General features: G+C 46.3%; 1 protein-coding gene across 1 annotated transcript in view; it reads right to left on the minus strand.

Moving 5' to 3' along the window:
- The window catches only part of LOC308394512 (uncharacterized protein), a 43,254-nt gene that overhangs the window by 9,399 nt on the left and 18,962 nt on the right, over positions 1-14,893 (minus strand). The window contains exons 10-12 of the mRNA XM_080878867.1: positions 14,530-14,703; positions 12,101-12,274; positions 11,678-11,851 (exon numbers count right to left, since the gene is read on the minus strand). Of these exons, the coding sequence (XP_080734993.1) occupies positions 11,678-11,851; positions 12,101-12,274; positions 14,530-14,703 (522 nt within the window). The remainder of the gene's footprint in view (positions 1-11,677; positions 11,852-12,100; positions 12,275-14,529; positions 14,704-14,893) is intronic.

Here is a 14,893-nt window from a genome sequence, read left to right on the forward strand (position 1 = left end):
ATTCGCGCCGTCATAAATAACAGGGCGCGGTGTTAGGACGGCATGAACAGACATTGACGTCCCTAGTGGACCAGTGTAACACTATTAGTGAAAAGCAAGAGGAAATACTCACCAGGCTTTCAGAAATCAGTCAGCCGAATCCGCCCGTTCCCCCCCAGTCAGCCGGGACTGTCGCCTGCACCCACTATGATAGAATCAGTTTATCGGGGCATTTCCTCCCCTCCACCTGAGCCTTTCCACGGAGAGTTGGGTCAGTGTGGGGGCTTCCTTTTTCAGTGTTTGTTGTTCTTCAGTCGCATGCCACACGCTTTCCCAAATGATGCTGCCAAGATTTCCCATTTTGTAGGGTTGCTAAGGGGTAAGGCGCTCGCGTGGGCTGAGGCGTTTTTGTCTTCTCACCCGATTGCCTCAAGCTCCTATGAGGAATTCCTCGAGGAATTTAAGGCTACATTCGCTCACCCGATTTCTGAGGGTACTGCAGCTAAGAGGCTGTTGGGACTCTGTCAGGGGAAACGCAGTGTTGCGGAATATTCGATTGAGTTCCGCACCGCCGCTGTAGAAACGGGGTTGGCCAGACGCCGCGCTGCGGGGTATTTTTCTAGTGTCCCTTAGCGAACAGATGAAAGATCAGCTAGCTGTACACGACAAGCCGGCCACGTTCAAAGCACTCGCCTCTCTCGCTCTCAGGATTGATAATCGACTGAGGGAAAGAGACGCTGAGAGACGTTCCAAGCCCTCTCCGTCTCTGTTTCGGCCCGCGACCATTTCAACGTTACCCCCGCCACTTCTGGTAACAACATCCGCCCGTCCTCGCGCTCCTTCCCCAGAGCCTATGCAGATCGGCCGCTCACGGCTCACTCCTGAGGAGCAGGAACGGCGTTTCCGAGCCGCAGAGTGTTTTCTACTGCGGAGGAAGCGGCCATCGCATCGCATCTGCCTGGTCCGGCCAAAAGGCGTGGCCCGCCGGTAAGTCCGGGGTTAAGGGTGGGCAGTGTTTTCAAAGGAGATAATGTCACGGCTGGGGGCAGTCGTGTGGTGTATTTAAAAAAGGATCCAAAATGCAGGTACTGGCTGGGGTGCGAGTGAGTGTTTATTTACAGCGGTGAGAAGGTGACAAAACAGGAAGAGCAGAGCGGGGAGTAAAGAAACCTAAACTGGGAAAACTAACGAACAAAACTTAAACCAGACACTCATGGGAGGAGGAGCAAAATGCACAAAGAGAGATGGCAGAGAGACGCAGAACGAGTACCGGGTAACATAGAATAATGCAGACTGACATGGAATTAAACAGACGACGCAACAGAGAGCACAGGAAAACACAGGGCTTAAATACACGGGGAGTAATCAGGGAATGGGCCACAGAAGGGAGACACAGCTGGGCACAATTAGGCTAACGAGACAGGGGAGAGGTAAAACTGAACACACTGACATGAGACATGAACTTTCAGAATAAAACAGGAAACTAACAGACACAGAGAACCAGACAGGACACTGAACTTGACAGGCAGACTCATGAGCAGACACAATAACACCATGGACAGACAGAGAGAACACAGGCAGGCATGAAACAAAAACACTAACACATAGCAAACCTAAACAAAAGACAAAACAGAATAACCGAGAACAAAGAATAATATAAAGAAACACAAAACACCGAGTCCTCAGACTCAGGACCATGACAGATAAACCCCGTTTTTTGCTGTCAGTTTCTTTGATAGCTAGTACTAAGGCTCATTCTTTTCATGCTCTCGTGGACTCTGGGTCAGAGCAAAATTTAATAGACACTGAGGTGGCTAAATCTTTGAACTTGCCCATCACTCTGCTCGAGCCTCCAATTCCAGCCTCTGCTGGCAGGCAATCATCAGGAAAATATAACCCTCTTTACCACTTCTTCCCTTGACGTGCCAGTAATCCTCGGTTTTCCGTGGATGCAGAAGCATAATCCACACATCGACTGGACAGGGAAAAGAGTACCAAGTTGGAGTTTGTTTTGACTTGCCAACTTGCCCTCGGAGGCTTCTAATTCTCCTCCATTGGTTGTTTCCACTCCTGACCTTACCGCTGTCCCTCCTGAATATCATGATCTACCAGAGGTGTTTAGTAAAGACAGAGCTCAGTCGCTGCACCCTCATCGACCTTATGATTGCGCCATTGACCTCCTTCCTGGTGCTCCTTTGCCCTCCAACCGCCTTTATAACCTGTCCTGTCCTGAGAGGGGGGCTATGGAGAAGTACATCCGGGAATCGCTAGCAGCCGGTCTCATTCGTCCTTCCTCCTCGCCAGTGGCCGCGGGTTTCTTTTTCGTTTCTAAGAAAGATAAGTCGCTCCAGCCGTGCATAGATTACAGAGGACTTAATGCGATCACAATAAAGAACAAATACCCCCTGCCTTTGATCAATTCAGCTTTCGAACCCCTTCATGGTGCTACTATCTTCTCCAAACTGGACTTGAGAAATGCATAACACCTCATCCGCATAAGGGAGGGAGACGAATGGAAGACTGCTTTCAACACTCCCCTGGGGCATTTTGAATATCTGGTAATGCCATTTGGCCTCTCTAAAGCCCCTGCAGTCTTTCAAGCACTTGTGAATGACGTGCTCAGAGATTTCCTGAATGTTTTTGTTTACCTGGATGACATTTTGATTTTTTTCAAAGTCTCTCGAAGAACATCAGGTCCATGTCCGAAGCGTACTGCAGCGACTATTGGAGAACCGTCTCTATGTAAAGGCCAAGAAATGCGAATTCCACACCTCGTCTGTCTCATTTCTGGGCTACCTACTGGCGGGAGGGCAGGTGAAGACGGACCCTGTAAAGATCAAGGCAGTGGTGGAGTGGCCCATCCTTGATTCACGCAGACAGCTACAACAGTTCCTTAGTTTCGCAAATTTTTACAGGCGCTATGTCAGAAACTACAGCCAGGTAGCTGCACCTCTCACTCGCCTCACTTCCTCAAAGATTCCCTTCATTTGGTCCCCCGAGACTCACTCAGCCTTCACCACGCTCAAACAGCTCTTCACATCAGCTCCCATTCTAATCCATCCTGACACAAGTAAGTAGTTCATAGTGGAGGTTGACGCTTCAAATGTGGGGTGGGGGCTGTGCTGTCACAAAGGTCTGGTCCACATGGTAAGCTCCAGCCCTGTGCCTATTTTTCTCGATGCCTTTCTCCTGCCGAACAGAATTATGACGTGGGGGATAGAGAGCTTCTAGCCATTAAATTATCTTTAGAGGAGTGGCGCCACTGGCTGGAGGGAACTAAACATCCGTTTATAATTTGGACAGATCACAAGAATCTAACTTATCTCAAATACGCAAAAAGACTGAACTCTCGCCAGGCTCGGTGGTCTCTCGTCTTTACCCGATTTAACTTTGACATTTCCTATCGCCCAGGTTCCAGGAATCTCAAACCTGATGCTCTGTCCCGCCAGTACTCCTCGGACTCAGAACCCCGGGGCCCTGAGCTCATTCTCCCTTCCACCTGCAGAATTGGCTCCCTCGCCTGGGATGTGGAGGAGGCCATACGCCAGGGTCTACGAGGTGAACCCGATCCAGGAATTGGCCCACCCGGTCGGCGTTTTGTTCCTCCTGCCGCCCGGTCAGCTGTGATCCACTGGATCCACACAGCAAGGTTCACTTGCCACCCGGGAGTGAGTAGAACTACAGCACTATTGAAGAGGTATTTCTGGTGGCATTCCATGGACAAGGATGTAAAGGATTATGTGGCAGCCTGTTCCGTTTGTGCCCGTAGTAAGACCTCCAATCGGCACCCGTCTAGCTTACTCGAACCACTGAGTACCCCACATAGTCCCTGGTCTTATATTGCATTGGATTTTGTTGCCGGCCTCCCAGCTTCCTCAGGGAAGACGGTGATCCTGTCCATAGTCGATCGGTTCTCCAAAGCGGCCCATTTCATAGCCCTAGAAAAGTTATCAACAGCTACTGAGACCACCCAGATTCTTACAGACCATGTGTTCCGACTTCATGGCATACCCTCGGAAATTGTTTCTGACAGGGGGCCCCAGTTTATCTCCCAAGTGTGGAGAACCTTTTGTTCGGCCCTAGGTGCCAAGGTTACCTTGGGTGGAATACGCCCATAATTCTCTCACATCCTCGGCGACAGGTTTGTCACCCTTTGAAGCCTCACTAGGTTATCAGCCACCGTTGTTCCCAGAGAATGAGACAGAACTGGCCGTTCCTTCTGTCCAGCACCACCTTCGACGCTGCCGGCCGGTGTGGCAGAAGGTTCGACAGGCTGACTGTCGACCGTCAACGGGACTATGCGGATCGCCACCGCTCTGTTGCCCCAGCTTATCAACCTGGACAAAGGGTTTGGCTCTGTGCTAAGGACATTCCCTTAAGGTCGCTTTCTCGGAAATTGGCACCCCGTTACATTGGCCCCTACAAGATTGCTGCTGTCATCAGTCCCTCGGCAGTCCGACTCAGGCTTCCGGCTTCCTGGCGCATCCACCCGATGTTTCATGTCTCTCAGGTCAAACCGGTCCGTAGCAGTCCTCTGTGCCCACCGTCCGTTCCCCCGCCCCCCGCCCAGCTCATTGACGGTCACCCGGCCTACTCGGTCAGGAGGATCGTTGACGTGCGCCGCCGCGGTCGTGGTGCCCAATACCTGGTGGACTGGGAGGGTTACGGCCCTGAAGAGCATTCTTGGGTTCCCCGGTCACTCATCCTGGACCCGTCCCTGATTTCTGACTTTCACACCTCCCTTCGCAGGGCCCAGTCCGGATGGTCGCCGGGAGGCAACCCTTGAGGAGGGGATACTGTCATATGCAGTGGGAGTGTCTGGTCAGGTGTGGTCCAGGTTCCTGTTGTCCGTCCCCTGGGGTGGAGTTGGCCAGCTCATCACCTGCTTCCAATTTCTGGGGCTCCATCTAGAGGGTTTTTAAGCCAGCACTGCCTGCCACTCCTCGCCAGTTCGTCCTGCTACCACCCGTGGTAAACTTGGCCTCCTCTGTGCTCGGACTCTGTGTGCCTGGATCGTGGGTTAATGTGTTCTCCGTCTCCTGTGTTCTCCAGATTCATCACCCGTCGTACTCATCAGCAGCGCTGGTTCTGTTTCGATCCCGTTCTCCAGTCTGCCTAGAACCCTAGGACCACACACTCACCTTCTCCTCAGCCTGCCCTCCAGCCCGTACTTTAACTTCCCTGGACCAGCTTCCCCACACTCTCAACCATCCCTGGGACGCTCCCACGGCAACCCCTTCCCCGCCTAATAGCCGGTGTTTTCAAGTAAGCACAAGACTCTCCACTAGTACCACTCACTTCTGCCCTTTAATTGAATCCCATTCAGTAAAACCCTTCTCCTGTGTTTGCAGAAGTTCCCGCCCGTGTTCTCCTTGTGTTCAACATCCGTTTCTCCGCCCTCGGGCCTCCCTCAGTTCCTGCGAATGATTTCTGTTAGACCCAGTCTTGTTTAAGTTCCTTTTCCTTTCAATAAATTGTACATAGTTCGAGCAATTGAGTCTGCTCTTGAGTCCACTGCATCCTTGTTTGTGACAGAAGATCAATAGTAACCTTCAATAGTGTTGTTTCTGTGCTATTATGAACTATAAATCCACACCCATCTTACAGCATCTCTTATAGTCATAGAAAACAAGTTGTGGTTTGTTGCAAATATTGCAAATTATCTAACTTAATTATAACAAAATAATTGTTTACAACTGGGAATAGGTGTCATTTGAATTTTTATAATATTGAAATTCTAAGAAATGGATTCTGTAAGGTGAAATTGATTAATATTTTTCCAGCTATACCAAAGTCATTAATTCTCTATTACACACACAATCAAGAAGTTGCACAAAGGTTGTTCATATTCTTAAATGGCCCTATTTGTTGTTATTTAATCCAATAATTTTACAAGTGTAATTGTATTGTTTAGTGGCGTGTAGAATGTGGAAAAGGCAGACACTAAACCAGACATTCACAGTAGTGAAGTGCCAGTGAGTAGTGAGGCCATTTTCTAGGGCTCTGGTGGTGTTTGTTACGAAATAAATATATTCTTAGTGCTTATTTTCTGATTGTATTGTTTTATGTATTTTAATAATAGAGGCCTTTATAGACCAAGGCCAGATGTGAGAAAGAACTAGGTCAGAGGCTGACAGGTCACCTAGCAACAGAGGCTTTTGTAAGGGGAAGTTAAGAAACAGGAAGTTTAGTGCAGAGCTGCAGAGGCATATTAATAAAGTACAGGAAACCAGACAGAAAAAGCGGAACTAAGTAACACACACACACACACATTAGTCAGACCAGAAGGAGTTGTTTTGATCGAAACTGTGTGTCTGTGTGTGACGTATAGCAGAACTATATGTGTATTTTAGCTTGCAATGTTTTCAGAACCGTGGGTGCGTGCCGGGACAGGAAAAGAAAAAAAAAACTCAAGTTTCCTGTCTGACTGCATGAGTGAAGCTAGGTATAGGACAATTAAATAAAGTCTATGACTAAGTGCAGTAGTGCAGATCTGGAGAAGAAATTTAGTTATTTATTTATAATTTAGTAATGATACATTGTTATAAAGTGTTTAGAAAGTGCTTAATGGGCAATAGTACTGTTGTGCTCTTAACAAGATTTTCTGTGTATTTAGCAGGAGAAACTATGTCAGTTGACCTCAGACTTGTCCAGGACACTGAAGCACCTGAGGGCAACCACCAATAAAATACAATGTGGGGAAAATGAACAGAGGAAGTGATTTTTAAGTCTGATTTCAGACCATGTAAGTATTAGTTAAGGAGTAGGGTAAAACTTTTATGGCCCGGAAAGTTCTAGTTCCCACAACTTATTGTTAGATTAGTAAACAAAATTTTTCTGTGATTAAGATTTTTGGGGTTTTTGTTTTAGTGATGGGTTAATTCTGTCAGTTAGGTTAGGGTTGTTTTCTTAGTTCAATAGAGGGAGTTTTAAACATGGACATGTCTAGGAGGGGCCCATTATTTTTGTCACAGTGCACTTAGAGAAAACCTGTCAGGTGTCACCCTTATGGTGATGTTTTGTGCTTTGAGTTAATAATCAGCTCTCTTTTTCTAATTCTTTGTTGTAAGCAGGCCTGGTGGATCGAATTAACAGCGCTGTAAAACATTTCTGTGAGAGCAAATATAAGGTGAGCTTTTCCAGATTACAATGGGCTGAGGAAAAGGCTACCTGTGGGAACCGTGTGAGTTCCTGTCTAAAAGGATTGCAGCGAGTCAATCCAGTCCAAAATCATAAACAATGGTTTTTTCTTTTAAAAATGATGACATGACTTTGCGGGTGATGGAGACTGGAATGGGTTGCGCGTAAGTCTCCACTATCCGCAATATCTCGTGTGAATGCGTGTGCATGAATGTGTGTGACTGGACTGTGACTGGACTGATGATGTGGACTAAAGTGTTGACTGACTTGACAATGAGACAAAGACTGGACCAAGGTTAGGATGAATAAATGTTGACAAACAATTCACCATGCCGGTAAGAGAAAGGTGGATGCTTTGCTTTGCTTTGTTTTGCTTTTGGCAGAAGCAGGAGAATAGAGACTGGAGGTTCACATGAGAGTGTGGAGCTGCAGACTTAACCTTTCGGCTGCTAATTTTGGGTTGGTGATGTTTGCTTTAAGAAAATTTTGTTTTATTGGCTGGGTTTAGATAAGGGTAACACATTATATTGTTGGGAAAATGCCAAATGCTAAAGGGAAGAACATTTTTGATATCATTGATGTTACCATTAACCATAACAGGCCACTGTAGAAATCAATTAAATTTTATAGAGGAAAATAGTCAGGACCAAAGCAATATTTAGGAATTATATAGGGGAATGGTAGACTTGTCACATTCAAAGTACAGTGATAGAATAACAAACACTGGTCCAAGTGGAAGGGCGTGTGATACGAGGTGGTACTGGAGGAAAACGAGCAAAGTAAAGAAAGCAAACCTATTTTGGTTAGCTTTGATAAAGTCAAGTTAAGAAGCACCATGACACTCAGAAGATCAACGTGAAAGTAAAACATACACAAATTTTGTATGAAGCGCATGACTGATAACTGTTCTGTTTTAAGTTCCATCCATCCATCTTCAACCGCTTATCCGAGGCCGGGTCGCGGGGGCAGCAGCCTAAGCAAAGAGGCCCAGACCTCCCTCTCCCCAGCCACCTCCTCCAGCTTATCCGGGGGAATACCAAGGCGTTCCCAGGCCAGCCGAGAGATATAATCTCTCCAGCGTGTCCTGGGTCTTCCCCGGGGCCTCCTCCCGGTGGGACATGCCTGGAACACCTCACCCAGGAGGCGCCCAGGGGGCATCCTTGTCAGATGCCCGAACCACCTCAGCTGACTCCTTTCGATGTGGAGCAGCAGCGGCTCTACTCTGAGCCCCTCCCGGATGGCCGAACTTCTCACCCTATCTCTAAGGGAGAGGCCAGCCACCCTTCGGAGGAAGCTCATTTCCGCCGCTTGTATCCGCGATCTCGTTCTTTCGGTCACTACCCACAGCTCGTGGCCATAGGTGAGGGTAGGGACGTAGATCGACCGGTAAATTGAGAGCTTCGCTTTTACACTCAGCTCCCTCTTCACCACGACGGACCGGTGCAGCGTCCGCATTACAGCAGCTGCAGCCCCAATCCGTCTGTCAATCTCCGGCTCCCTTCTCCCATCACTTGGGCGATCGTGGCTCAAGAGTTGGGAGTTCGCCTTGTAATCGGAAGGTTGCCGGTTCGAGCCCCGGCTTGGACAGTCTCGGTCGTTGTGTCCTTGGGCAAGACACTTCACCCGTTGCCTACTGGTGGTGGTCAGAGGGCCCGGTGGCGCCAGTGTCCGGCAGCCTCGCCTCTGTCAGTGCGCCCCAGGGTGGCTGTGACTACAATGTAGCTTGCCATCACCAGTGTGTGAATGTGTGTGTGAATGGGTGGATGACTGGATATGTAAAGCGCTTTGGGGTCCTTAGGGACTAGTAAAGCGCTATATAAATACAGGCCATTTACCATTTACCATCACTCGCGAACAAGACCCCGAGATACTTGAACTCCTCCACTTGGGGCAGGAACTCATCCCCGACCCGGAGAGGGCACTCCACCCTTTTCCGGCTGAGAACCATGGCCTCAGATTTGGAGGTGCTGATCCTCATTCCCGCTGCTTCACACTCGGCTGCGAACCGCTCCAGTGCGAGCTGGAGGCCCTCACCTGATGAAGCCAACAGAACCACATCATCCGCAAAAATCAGAGATGAGATTCTGAGGCCACCAAAGCGAAAGCCCTCCGCCACTTGGCTGCGCCTAGAAATCCTGTCCATAAAAATTATGAACAGAACCGGAGACAAAGGGCAGCCCTGGCGGAGCCCATCACCCACCGAGAACGAGTCCGACTTATTGCCGGCAATGCGAACCAAGCTCCTGCAACGGTTGTATAGGGATCGAATGGCCCGTAGCAATGGGCCAGACACCCCATACTCCCGCAGCACCTCCCACAGGACACCTCGAGGGACACGGTCGAATGCCTTCTCCAAGTCCACAAAACACATGTAGACTGGTTGGGCAAACTCCCATGCGCCCTCAAGTACCCTCGAGAGGATAAAGAGCTGGTCCAGTGTTCCGCGACCAGGACGAAAACCGCATTGTTCCTCCTGTATCCGAGGTTCGACTAGCGGACGAACTCTCCTTTCCAGCACCCTGGCATAGACTTTCCCAGGGAGGCTGAGGAGTGTGATCCCCCTGTAGTTGGAACACACCCTCCGGTCCCCTTTCTTAAAGATGGGGACCACCACCCCGGTCTGCCAGTCCACAGGTACTGCCCCCGATCTCCACGCAACATTGCAAAGGCGTGTCAACCAGGACAGCCCTACAACGTCCAGAGCCTTCAGGAACTCGGGGCGGACCTCGTCAACACCAGGGGCTCTGCCACCAAGGAGTTGTTTAACTGCCTCAGTGACCTCGCCCCCGGAAATTGGCGGGTCATTCCCCTCATCCCCAGACTCTGCTTCCTCCTCGGAAGACGTGTCAGTGGGATTAAGGAGGTCCTCGAAGTATTCCTTCCACCGCCTGACAATTTTCTCAGTCGACGTCAACAGCGCTCCACCAGCACTATACACAGTGCAGGTAGAGCACCGCTTTCCCCTCCTGAGACGTCTGACGGTTTGCCAGAACCTCTTCGAGGCAGTCCGAAAGTCTTTTTCCATGGCCTCTCCGAACTCCTCCCACACCCGAGTTTTTGCTTCAGCCACTGCCCGAGCCGCATTCCGCTTGGCCTGTCGATACCTGTCAGCTGCCTCCGGAGTCCCACAGGCTAACCAAGCCAGATAGGACTCCTTCTTCAGCCTGGTGGCTCCCTTCACCTCTGGTGTCTGTTTTAAGTGGGGGTTTTTTTGGGTTTTTTTGTTAAAAAACAAAACTGTTTTAAGTTTTGTTTTTTATAGCACAGATTGGATCATAATGAGGGAAGGACAGCGGGAAAAACTGAGTTTCAAATGTGAACTTAATGTTAACACACAGGTTTTGTTTCTAGGTAGTTCGGAGGATGCAGGCTCTGGATGGAACCAGGAGTTCAAAAGATTTAACTGATTTTATTCCTTAAAAACAGGTTTGCAGGCCCGGAGCAAATATAGTCGAAAGGGTGTTTGATAATTTAGGTACGGTAAAACCTATGCATAAGTAATTGCCTTTATGCTTAAGCTTAACTGATTGAAAATGTCTGATAGAATAAGCAGTTATAATCATTTTCTTACACATACTGCAAAATGTGCTCATAAAGACCTAAGCACTCAGTCTTTTGAGGGTCATAAGCTTCATCTGGCGGGACTGTCCAGGTGATACATGGTGAGAGGTGACAGAAGTAAAACTAAAAGGTTAATGCATAACATGCTTACAAACACAGACATCACATAGATTTATTTCTAGGGTAGAGGTGAAACATATTTTTCTTGCTTTGTGCTTGCATAGCAACAGTTGATGCAGGAGGTGTTAAAGATAAGCATGAAATGAATAAGTCAACAGGAAACATCTGGAGGGTGAGACGGGTGAAATAATAGCTTGCAATGTTTTCAGAACTGTGGGTGTGTGCTCGTGTCTGCAGTTCTCCGTTTCTGGAAATGTACAATAAAGATTATTTTTTGAGCTTTGACCACACTGAGTCCAGTCTTTCTCTGTCGCCAAAAGAATTCAGAAAAGAACCGGATTTGATATGTTCATCTTGATCTTCCTTGCACAAAGAAAAGTTCCTAGTCCTGGTGGAATTAGGCTTCTCTTTGGTTAATCAAAAAAAAAAGAAAAAGCCGTCACTTGATTGGAAATGTCTGAGTGAGAGAAATGATAGGGAATAGAAGGAAAAGACCATATTTCACCCATATTGTCTCCCTGTGAAATCCATAAGTGATTTTAAAATCCTTCTCTTTACACATAACACTGCCCACTTCTCCCTTTGACAGCAGACTTATTTTCTAGAGTTTCTGAAAGTAGAAGAGGAGGCAGACCCTCTCTCAGTTTTGCTGTAATAGGGTTAGGATCCTAGGAGTTTTTCATGATGTACTAATCCTCTTCTTTACTCAATCCATTTTACGCTCTGTGAACAGCTCTATAGCATTTAATTATTAGTAAGCATTTAAAATATGATTTTCTCTTGCCAAGTGTGTCTTTGTCCGCACTCTCTCTGCTCTCTTTTTCTTTCCCCCTTTCATATGTGAAATGATCATCAGTTGAAAAGTCTGAATCCTGACCTGAGAGTTTCCATAGTACAATCTGGACTCTCCAGTCCAGCAGATAGAAGCTTCAGTCCTGAATCCTGCAGGTCATTGTTACTTAGGTCCAGTTGTCTCAGTCTAGAGAACTGGGAACTGCGTAATAAGGACAGCACTTCACAGGTTCTCTCAGACAGATTACATACATTCAGTCTGAAAAATGATGAAGAAGAACATAATAGCACTGGTGTTAAAGCGTATTCAAGGTACGACAAGAAAACAATAGATTTGGCAATATTTCAGGACCAACTGGAATCTTCATTGCCTTATGTTAAAATAAACAAAAATGTGGCAGTTTTCTGTGATTTTAAAATAATACTAAAACTGCAAAGTCATGAGAGAAGATAATAATATTGGCAATTTTGGTCTGTTGATGAAAAACAAAATGTCTCTTGATGTGACCTGAGAGTTTCCAGCATACAGTGTGGACTCTTTAGTCCAGTGGACAGAAGCTTCACTCCGGAATCCTGCAGGTCATTGTTACTCAAGTCCAACTCTCTCAGGCTAGAGGACTGTGAGTTGAAAACTGAGGAGAGAGCTTCACAGCTTTTCTCTGTGAGGTTACAGCCTCTCAATCTGAAAAAATATACAAAAGAAGGCTTTAATTAAAGTGTGTCTATGGTGGCCAAAATAGTTATTAGATTTAGCAATATTTATTCTGTTTTGTTTTGTCAGTGGGGTTAGGTTAATTGGTAATTCTACATTGTGAATGTGAGTGTGAATGGGTGTTTGTCTAAATAATTTAAATAATTTCCCCCAGGGATCAATAAAGTATTCTGATTCTGATTCTGATTCTGATTCTATATGTGTTTGCCCTGTGACAGACTGGTGACCAATATAGGGTGTATTCTGCCTCTTGCCCTATGGTAGCTGGGATAGGCTCCAGCACCCCCTGACAAGTATATTCAGAAGAGAATGAATGGATGGATGGATGGATGGATGGATGGATGGATATTTTGTTTTAGGACTAAGTGAAATCCTTATTGTCTCTTGGCCTTATGTCAAATAAGTTAGAAATTTTAATTGTGAAATTTATCCTGACCTAGACTGAAATGCTAAAAATATAAAGATGCAAAAATATGTAAGTTAAACTTAATTACTAGGGGTGCAACGATACACAAAATTCACGGTTCGGTTCGGTTCGATACTTTGGTGTCACGGTTCGATATTTTTTCGATACAAAAAAAATGTTCATGCCTTTTTAATTTGTCATTTATTAAAATTATAAATATATATTTTAACTCAAAAGTACAGTTTTTAAATTTAATCCTAACCCTTGTGCGTGTTTTTTATTTTGACAGTGAATGCGCACCTGCGGACCACTTATGTGCACCCCTGGTTATTTAGCTCGTCATATTGCAGCCACAGAAATTCTTTTGTCCATGAAACCATAAAGCTGCACTTTCTTTTTGCCTTATAGTCTGATTTGTCATAACTTCTCCGTTTTGTGGAAAGCTTTTCTTTGGCTGTCACTTCTTCACCCTGACCTGTCTTATTTGGCTCAGCAGAACTAAAATATATATCCTGCTGCTTTTACACACGCACTCACATAAGCTCAGCGATTCTCTGCGCGATCAACCTCTCACATGTTTAAGCTTGCTGCGGGAGATTTCACTTGTCATGTTTGCATAGTAAGCTAACGATTGATAAGACGATGTCAGAGGAATTGGTGCACAAATTATCATCACTCACAGATCAGTGCTGTCGCTCTCTATACACAGTTCGCACGATTGCAAAGTGAAAGCAAATTCAAACGCGATTTCAATATGTCACATATTGACAGTGGCTCACCGATGCCAATGACATAATTACCCAGCTACATTTCTGAAAGAATGCAAAAGCATTGACATATATTTTTCCTTCCTACAATAGCCGGACGGGCAGGGCAGAGATAGATTTTGGTAGCCCGACTGGAAAAATCGCTAGCCCCAGGACGTCGGGCTAGCGATTTTGCGAGCCCTGTATCTGATTGAGGAATCACTCATCTTTGGAAAAGAGAGTTTATTATAGAGAAATGTCTCTTTCCAAAATAAAAGCTATACTATCCGCTTCTTCTGGGCTATATTCTCAGCAGCACATTAAACATATAAGGAGAATCATGTGCTAACAGCTGTCTAAATGACTCGGCTAAAGTTAGTAGCATGCTTGCTTGTTTTTGTCTGCTTCCACTTGTCTTTGCACTAGGATGATGTCGGCGTAAATGTGCAGTCATATTCGTTGTGTTCCCACTAGTGCTTTCAGGTTAATCTCGTTGAAATGACCTTAACGCCACAACACGGCAAATCTCCGCTACTGCCAATGGGGCTAGACGGCCAACACGTTAACGAGCTAACTGCGCTAACACACTAGTTCCCACCCATGTAATTGAGCATTGCATGGCACATCTAACATACTGTTTTACTTTAGTCCATGACTCGCTTACCTTCAGGGTCATACGTCACATGAAAACCAAAATAATTCCAAACGCCAGATCTGAATGAGGGTGGGGGAGGTCCATGTTGCAAGGAGAGCTTAACTTCTGTCTCGCTAGCTTGCTCTTCCTTCTGACGATGCTGTCTGTGTTGAGCGCTCAGTGGATCTGCGCTCGACAGTGCAGCCTAGGCGGAGTAGTCGAACGCAGATTCACTGAGCGCTCAACACAGACAGCATCGTCAGAAGGAAAGTTGATAAAATAAATTACAAATTTTGTATTGTTCGATGCATATGCGTACCGAACCGAAAGCACTGTATCGAACGGTTCAATATCGATACGAATATCATTGCACCCCTATTAATTACCTATGTTTAATAATGTATTTTTTTTCCCGTAAAAACAAATCACCTGAGCTAACCTGATAGTTTCTAGTCTACAGTGTGGACTCTCCATTCCAACAGACAGAAGCTCTACACCAGAATCCCTTAGGTTATTGTTACTCATGTCCAACTCTGTCAAACTAGAGGACTGGGATCTGAGAACTGAGGACAGAGCTTCACAGCCTTTCTCTGACAGGTTACAGGCACTCAGTCTAAAAAAAGAAGAGAAAGAAAATGTGATTAGATAAATTCAAATGATGAATACAGATGAGCCAAACAGCACAATTCGCCAGTTAATTAAATGCTATCCTGGGACAAATCTTAAATAATTTGAATTTGTTTAGGGAAAACTAAATTCTTTCTTTGTATCTAAATGGAAACCACTGAGTGAAAGATACATTT

The sequence above is a fragment of the Rhamphochromis sp. 'chilingali' genome, assembly GCF_963969265.1.
Source record: "Rhamphochromis sp. 'chilingali' genome assembly, chromosome: 3".
In the NCBI taxonomy this organism is placed as follows: Eukaryota; Metazoa; Chordata; class Actinopteri; order Cichliformes; family Cichlidae; genus Rhamphochromis; species Rhamphochromis sp. 'chilingali'.